Source organism: Heloderma suspectum, chromosome 6 (assembly GCF_057233095.1).
Source record: "Heloderma suspectum isolate Gila_16-S chromosome 6, 16-S_ref, whole genome shotgun sequence".
NCBI classification, from domain to species: domain Eukaryota; kingdom Metazoa; phylum Chordata; class Lepidosauria; order Squamata; family Helodermatidae; genus Heloderma; species Heloderma suspectum.
This window is the reverse complement of record NC_139463.1, coordinates 114,294,171-114,303,245: the sequence shown is the minus strand read 5'-3', so window position 1 is coordinate 114,303,245 and position 9,075 is coordinate 114,294,171. Positions and strand designations below refer to the sequence as shown.

General features: G+C 45.9%; 1 protein-coding gene across 1 annotated transcript; it reads right to left on the bottom strand.

Annotated features, from left to right (window-relative positions):
* Positions 1-395: 395 nt before the first annotated feature.
* LOC146342618 (vomeronasal type-2 receptor 26-like) lies at positions 396-8,858 on the bottom strand. Its single transcript, XM_084808620.1, has 4 exons — positions 8,040-8,858; positions 4,309-4,536; positions 1,848-1,974; positions 396-1,297 (listed from the first exon to the last, which is right to left on the bottom strand). The coding sequence occupies exons 1-4, from the start codon at positions 8,856-8,858 to the stop codon at positions 396-398; spliced, it is 2,076 nt and encodes a 691-aa protein (XP_084664746.1).
* Positions 8,859-9,075: the final 217 nt, after the last annotated feature.

Genomic DNA, 9,075 nt, shown 5'->3' with positions numbered 1-9,075 from the left:
TCCAGATTAGATACAGGGGCACAGCTAGTCTATGGGTTTGTTGTAGGATCTGGTCCCAGGCCTGCTATCCTTGTTATGTGGCTGGTTATTGCTAGTGTGTACAGGGCCATCTCTAGCAGATTTGGGGCCCTAATCAAAGTTTGATTTTCTGGCCACACCCTCATGCTCCCAATAATAGTTCCTGAACAACATGAAATGTGTCCATGGGGGAGGGGTGGACACATGAGTTGATTAACAATATGTTTGAATGATTTAATGAGGAACTGTATTGCAACAAGACTTCTAATTTGTTTTGCTGTCATAGACTACCACGGATACCTCTGAAAATTGTTATCGGTATATACCCTACAAAGGAAAGAATTAAATCAGCTGGGGGGGGGTGATTATAAGAAACTTCAATGCTTTCTCCTGGTTAGCTGGTCCTTTTTATTCAGATCAGGCCTCATCACAATGATGAAGCATTTGGGGAAAAAGATGCAGCTCAGTAAGCCACCACTGGAAGCCAAGATGGAGAAGATCTCCACTGCCACCATGTATTTTCCACTTGTGCTCAGGTAGGTTGGAACAAAGGACAGCCAAACGCTGCAAAAGACCAACATGCTGAAGGTGATGAACTTGGCTTCATTGAAAGAGTCTGGTAATTTCCTGGCTAGAAAAGCCACCGTGAAGCTGACAATTGCCAAGAAGCCCATATAGCCCAAAACACAAGAGAACATGGTCACAGACCCTTCACTGCATGCCATGATAATTTCTCCAGACACTGAGTGCATGTCCAAATCTGGGAATGGAGGAGAAGTACTCAGCCAAACCACACTTATACCTACTTGAATAAGGGAGCAGGACAACACGATGGAATATGCTAATCTTTTCCCCACCCATTTTCGAAAAACATTTCCTGGCTTGGAGGCTATGAAAACCACAACCACTATAATGGTTTTGGCCAAAACAGAAGAAACAGCAATGGAGAAGATGATGCCAAATGCTGTTTGTCGAAGGAGGCAGGTCACCTTATTAGGCTGTCCAATGAAGAGCAAAGCACAGAGGAAACAAAGAAGGAGAGAGATGAGGAGAACGTATGTGAGGCTCCTGTTATTGGCTTTGACGATGGGAGTGTCCTGATGTTTAATGAATATTCCAAGCACTGGAGTTGTGACCAGAGAAAAGAGAAGAGCCAACCAAGTTAAAACGATCCCCAGAGGTTCTTCAAAAGAAAGGAAATTGAGAACCTTGGGAATGCAGTGAACTCTGTCCATGTTTGGATATTGACCTTCTGGGCAGCTAATGCAATAATCCATGTCTGAAAGGAAAAAAGAAGTAATATTAATGCTATGAGTATAAGTGTCCAACAGGTAGCAGGTAACAGGTAAATTTATCTTCTTTAGCAACCTCTGGCTATTGCTGCCTGTCCCCTTCAACCCCCATCCCCCAAGACCTGAAAGGGTATGGAAAATGAAATAAGCCCCCATTGCTTTCCAAGGAACATAATTAAATGTAAATCAACAACGAGAAGAACAACAAAAACAAAAAGAACCCTCCCAGCCTTGTCTCACTTCATATGTAAAGGTTTGTTTACTTTTCACCCCTATCCTGAAAACCCCCCTCATTTCAGCTGGGCAAGTCATGGCCCCTCCCTCTCCCAGTTCACCGAAGCAACCCAGCTTGGTGAATTAGGTAACACAGCCATAAATGTGTGTCACTGTCACTGTTTTGGCATACAGATCTTAGTGGTGTGTTGCTGTTGTTTTAAACTATGCTGAAAGATCACTTAACCTGTGTGATCAAATAACTTAAAGTTAAATGTCTAAATATTTCATCAAGTTCATATTCCTTCACAATGTATTTCCTACCCTCCTCGTTTGCAATCTTCCCTTCTGGACAAGATTCACAATCGTAGCAGCAAAATTTCTCCCCTTCTTTCTTTTTCTTGCTGTAACCAGGATGGCACTTGTTGTTACAAAGGGACAAGGGTGGAACCTTCACTTGAACAAAGGAAAAAGTGAGCATCAACATGATCTTTGTGATTTACAAATAATTGATTGATAAAGATGAGGGGTGATGACATGGGACCATAACACTGATGATCACTGGACAGCTTCATGCAATGGGAGAGGGTGGATTTTGCCTCTACCCCTTAGATCAGGGAGTTATGGGCATGTGTATGGATGATAAGGGTGTTTCACAAAGTCTAGAATGTGGGACCAGGCATGACCACATTATCTTAAAGCACCTGTGCCTTCATCAAGCTACATTTCCTGATATAGAAGGAAGACAAAATATCTAACTTGGACATTCTAATATGCAGATTGGAATACGGGTCCTTTGGATTACACACTTCTACAAATTTTATGATGCTATTATCTGGCCAAAAATTGCATACAAAAATGTGTGCATTATGGGAAGTTGCAGACAAAAATGGAGAAATGGTGTACAACAGGGGAAACTTTTTTGTCCAAGAGCCAGGTTGCCCCTACAGAAAGCTCTCATCTGCTGCATGCCAGCAGTGGGTGGGGCCAGAGCCCAAAATGTGATACGTTGGATTGAGGGTTCCAAACTGCCTTCTCAAGTCCACTGTAATGGGGATGACGACCTTACTCGAGGAGAGGTGGGACCTTGTCTTATCTGGGAGAGTGTCACATGGCATCTGCCCAACTGGGGAAAAGCTGGTCTGTTGCAATATCCATCGGTCAGATTCATACAAATCCAAACTCATTGGATTCTATTGTGGAGTTCTCTAACATCCCTAGGGGAACGAAGCCACTGAAAGATGGAGAGCACCCGATGATCTGTCAGGTAAGTGAACAAATGGAGGGTTATTCTCAGGGTGGCTTAGTGTGATGTGCAAACTCACCCACTGTCTGTTTAAAGACAGAGAAACTAGGGTTTTCTTTGTTTTTCTTAAGTGACGGCTACTTGTCTCCACAACATGCAACCCCATGAACTACACTGGTGTCCTGCTTTGACTGTAGCAAAGTATAACTGCAGCAAAGTCAGCAAACCTTCAAGCCTATATTTGGTTATCCAGTGGGGTTCAGGCTAGAACAGAAGTGGTCTAAACCCAGGCAGAAGTCAGAACACAGGCAGGCAGGCAGACAAAGCAAGTCAGGCAACAGCAGGAGTGGTCACGATAACAGGCAAGAGGGCAAACACAGGAAAACAGTCAGGTACATACATTACACAGTCCAAAAGCAGGGTGATTAATAGGGGTGTTGGAGAATTCTGCCACGATCTCAGTGAGATCTCAGTGAAATCCATGGCGGAACGAAGCCCCCCAGCCCCACCATCCCGCAAAAGGTGCACCAAATGGAGCACCTACCTGGTTCCGTTCGCACTGCTTTGCGAATGGCGGCCGCGTAAATATTTACGTAGCCTATCATGGCAAAAAAAGGGAACGCAAATGGCAGCCACCGTAGCTGCCGCCATTTGCGTTCCTGTTTTTTTTTGCCATGATAGACTATGTAAATATATACGTAGCCTATCATGGCCAAAGACAGGGATGCAAATGGCAGCGGCTATGGCGGCCGCCATTTGCATCCCTGCACAGCCCAGAGGCCGGATGTCTGGCTGTGGGAGGCCCCAGCTGACGGCTCCGCGGAGTCGCCATGGAGTGGAGCCAGCCAGGGAGAATTTGGGGGGGGAGGGACGGAGTGCCTCCCCCCCACTGCGGATGTCCCTGGACGAAACCAGGTAAGTGTTTCATACATTCCTAGTGATTAGGCAGCCCAAAAGGTCAGCAAAAAAGCATTACTCACAGGGCGCAGTTCTGTAGACACGGTACACAGCGGAGGTGGAATGGGCAATGTTGTTCCAACACTGGCTGTGTTTCCAGTGAGGGCTTTGAAGCCCAGAGCCTGCTGGACCCCACCCAAAGCTCAGCTGCAGTAATCAAAGCTCCCTTTCCAGAGCCTTACTCCTGAGGAGTCACTCTCCTGAGGATATGTTTTCTGGAGGGGAGCACTCCTTTGCACAGGAGCCCTACTACCCTGTCTCTTGAAGTGACGACACCCCTGGGGGTCAGGGTGATGCTCAGCCCCTGCCTCAGAGGCAGAGTCCCTTTTGTTTGACAGGAATGGCCCTGCAACCATCTACCCAAAGGGGTCAGGCTCCTGCGGGTGTTGTGGCAGTCCTTGGTCTGGAGTGCCCTGGGCTTCGGGGGCCTCTAGCTCTTCCTCTGAGGAAGACTACTCCAGTGGGGCATGACATGGTTAGTTAAGAATGGCATGAAGAAGGCCATTGCTTAACTGTAATGGCCTTTTATTTATTGGGTGGTTATGATTTATGTCATCTGAGAAAGATGAGGATCTTTCACACCTGGATGAAGTCTCTGTGCCATTGGACTGTCTCGTCGTCAATGGTGAATGTGGAGCCAAGCAGAAACTCTGGATCTAGCCTTCCCACTTGGACTCTGACGTAGGACTGATTTGGGAAGGTAATCACATTTGAAATATCAAATCCAGCTGCTACTTCTCCCTGTCTGTTGAATGTAACTTCATCTCCAGCACTGTTGTTGAAGGAGATGCTCCGAAACAAAGCAAGAAGCTATGTGGGGAGAGGAAGAAATCAAGGGGTTCTAAACAGTTGTGTCACAATCTCACTTCTTCCCCTTCAGCCACCTTTCCTGATGAGTTTAGAGTGCAGTCCTAATCCCCCAATTGTGAGAGCTGGAGGGCGTTAGGATGATGCTTTATTGCCTCTTCGGTGTTCTTCTATGCTGGTGAGGGCACTGCCAGTTGGGCTGTGGCTGCTGTGCCAAGGCAAGCGGAAAGGTACCACTGGTAGTTTCCACACTCTTGATAGCAGGCACACTGTATTGGAGACTGTTCCTCCTGTAGCTAGGGCTGGTAGAGATGTGTGGCTTGTAATGCCACAGCAATTACAGTTTGATCAATTTACCTTACTAAATGTGCTTAGCCGGCTACTGCTGCATGACCCTACTTACAGCTGCAACGTTTAACAGTATCTAGGTTGGGTCTTCTGCTTTTACAGCTTCAGTGCTCCCCTTGCTATTGGAAGCACTTATTGAGGCTGATCAGGCAGATTGACCTAAGATCCATGTCTATCCATATGCTTGGTGAATGAATATGATATAAGTAGGGATGTCAGAGAATTCCGCCACGGATCTCAGTGAGGCCGAATGCCAGTGCATTCATCCCCCCAAAATCTGTGGCGGAATGGCCTGCCCCCCCTGCCCCCCCATGGATCCCCCCTGGGATGAGACTTACCTGGGGCGGATCTTCTGGGCAGCGGCGGCTCCAGCGGCAGCTTTGGCAGTGGTGGCTGTGGCGGCTGGTCTTCCGACCGGCTGCCGCCACTGCCATTTGTCTTGTAAAAAAAAAAAAAAAGACGTGATAGGCTACGTAAAGATTTATGTAGCCTATCGCTGGGTTAAAAAACAACAACAAAAAATGATGTGATAGGCTACATAAAGATTTATGTAGCCTATCGCTGGGTTAAAAAACACACACCAAAAACCGTGTACGCAAATGGCGGCGGCTACAGCCGCCGCCATTTGCGTTCCTTATTTTTGGCCATCTTAGCCTATGTAAATATTTACATAGACTATGACGGTGAAAATAAAGGGGAACACAAATAGCGTAGCAGGCTATTTCTTTACATAAATCTTTACATAGGCTAAAACGGCAAATCAAAAAGGGACGCAAATAGCGCCCGCTACGCTATTTGCATTCCCCTTTATTTTTGCCATCATAGTCTATGTAAATATTTACGTAGGCTAAGGTGGCCAAAAATAAGGAACGCAAATGGCGGCGGCCGTAACTGCCGCCATTTGCGTACGCGGTTTGTTTGTTTTTTCACCCAGAGCCCTCCGCGGCCGGAAATCTGCCTGCAGACGGCTCTGGCCTGGATGGGCCTGGCCGGCTGCTCCGCAGATCTGCCGCGGAGCACAGCCGGCCGTTCGAGGATTCCAGGGGGAGGAACGGAGTGCCTCCCCCCCGTCGAGGATTCCGGGGGGAGGGACGGAATGCCTCCCCCCCACCATAAACATAATCCGCGAACAGGTAAGTCACTTTTGTGCATCCCTAGATATAAGAGTCTTAAGCAGCAATGGAAAAAGGGAACTGGAGTGTCCCATTTTGTCTAATCAATGGATCCCTGCCTTCGTGTCTGTATCTGATGTGTCTATAGATCTCAGGTTATGTCTTATTCAGCAAAACCTTTTGTTTCATGTTTACTGGATGCCACAAAGTCTCTTTGAGAAGGGTTTCTCTAAATCAGCTAATTGTTGGAGGCGGTATAAGACAGCTTATGCTTCTTTCAAGCACACTTTTGCAATGCCTAGTAGTTACCACCTGTTGGAGCGAGGTCATCATATGGGTAACTCTTGTATTGGAACACCCCTTAATTTTTACTGATGTAAATGCTCTTATAAATTATTTACCTGCTTCCTTGAAGTTAATTGCATGGTCAGTGCAAGTGGATTCTCTGCATCCATCTGGGGTATAAACACTCACCACTTAAAGTCCAATAAACAGAAGACCATAGAACACTTTCAACATTTCAATAGGGATGTCAGAGAATTTCGCCATGAATGTCAGGGAAGCTGAATGCCAGCGCATTCAGCCCCCCGAAATTGGTGGCGAAATGGTCTGCCCCCCCGCCCCCCCGGGACGGGACTTACCTTGAGCGAATCCTCCTGGCGGCAGCAGCTCTGGCGGCGGTTTGGCAGCGGCTGTGGCGGCTGGTCTTCTGACGGGCTGCCGCCGCCGCCATTTCCAGTAAAAAAAAACAAAACCAAAAAAAGTGATAGGCTACGTAAAGATTTACGTAGCCTATCACGGCTAGATTTTTTTAAAAAATACCGTGATAGGCTACGTAAATGAAATTAAAAGACGTTTGCTCCTTGGGAGGAAAGCTATGGCAAACCTAGACAGCATAGTAAGAAGCAGAGACATCACCTTGCCGACAAAGGTCCATCTAATCAAAGCTATGGTTTTCCCAGTAGTAATGTATGGCTGTGAGAGCTGGACTATAAGGAAGGCTGAGCTCCAAAGAATTGATGCTTTCGAACTGTGGTGCTGGAGAAGACTCTTACGAGTCCCCTGGACTGCAAGGAGGTCAAATCATTCCATCCTAAAGGAAATCAACCCTGACTGCTCATTGGAAGGACAGATACTGAAGCTGAAGCTCAAATATTTTGGCCACCTAATGCGAAGAGAAAACTCTCTGGAAAAGACCCTGATGGTGGGAAAGACTGAAGGCAAAAAGAGAAGGGGACGGCAGAGGATGAGATGGCTAGATAGCATCACCGATGCAATGAATATGAACTTGAGCACGCTCCGGGAGAGAGCGCAGGACAGGAAGGCCTGGCGTGCTATGGTCCATGGGGTCACGAAGAGTCGGACACGACTGAACGACTGAACAACAACAACAACAACTTATCAGTACTATCCCTTGAGCCCCTTCCACGTGCCATGCTTATATGCTCTCATAGCCCTTAAGCTCCTCTACACCCCATAACCCCCCCCCTTATATGCATACCCCTTATAATATCTCTATACTAAAGGGGTGGGGGGGACATGGGGACAAATCCTTACACCCCTGAAAATGAAATGATATACATGTCTACTCAGAATTAAGCCAGTCTGACTTGAATGAGACTTATTGCATATAACTGTATATTGCATTGCATCTTTAAACAGCAGCACCAAGAAAGTGTTTGCAGGAGAGATAAACAAGTCAAGAATTTGGATAATCAAAACTTCTCACATTAGCAGGCTAAATGCCATGTTCAAATAAAAATATCTGAAGTGAAGAAAAGACACTGGAGAGTGAGTGACTTAATGGACTTTTCACAGAGCAGTTGTTGCTGAGAATCCTTCAAAATGATCTCTGGAGAATAAAGAAATATTGGCATTTATGGAATCAATATCTGCAAAGAATGGGAAGAATGTTGAGGAGATCCTTCAGAAATGAAGGAGGGTACTCATGTTCTACAAAAATGGGGTGACATGATAATGTCCACCCTATGTGAAGTCTGCATATGTTAAGTTACTAAACAAATCTTTGTCCTTAGAAGACATTACCTTCCAAGGTTCCACAGTATGGGGGCCCAATCTGTCCACATATTCCATTGCTCTGGTATTGGATCTCGATGTGTGCATGGTATGGAAGGCATGCACCAGAGCATAGACAGCATTATAGATGCTGTAGCTGTGGCCAGTCATGCTCATTTCAAACAAAGATGCAGGAAGGCTCTCCAGCCTCTCCTCCCCAGTGCAGGGTTCACTGAATTTGGTTGGGGTGTGGACATTTGGAACAGAACAGTCAAAGGCTTGCTCCCAGAAATCCTTGATAAAACCATTTTCTTTGGCCCCAGAAAGGTGGATAGTCTGAAGAAATTCCTGAAAGCCTAGAACCTCCTTGGAGTGAACGGAGAAGGACAGAGCTCCATGGAGTGCTTGCATATCAAAACCCTTTTGAAGGGTATGCAATGTGATATCGATCTGAGCTGTTAGGATCCACACTTTCCCTGCAGTTTTCATCTTGCTATATTCAGCAGCTGTTAGAGGAATGAACATTTTTACAAATTGCATCCCCGTCAACCATCCAATCGTTGTACTATCTCCATAGATGACAATTGCACTGGCTTTGCTCTTTGTGAACTCTGGGATATAATTAAGAAAGAGGTTGAAAATGTCATCTATGCTAATGAGATGGGCATTTTTTAGAGCAATTTCTCTGAAGGCTGAACAGATTCCATGCTGGGAAAACATGGACTCCAAGACCTGAACAAAATGCTCTCCTGCATCATTATCCATTGTGATGAGCCCTACCCATTTCCATCCAAAATGCAGAAGTAACTCGATGATTCCCTGGAACTGAAGTTCTTCATTTGGGACCATACGGTAAAAGGGAGGGAGATCATTTTTACCACTCATTGTTTGTCCAAATGAACCATAAGAAACCTTAAAAAAGAAAAAAAGAAAAAGTGAAATGCATTATTTCAGAGAGGGGTATAAGTACTCATTTACTTGTTTGGTGTGTTTCTCCTGTCCCAGCATTTCATCCAGAAGGATATCCCCAAGCTGACTTATATGGAAATATTAAATATATGGAAAT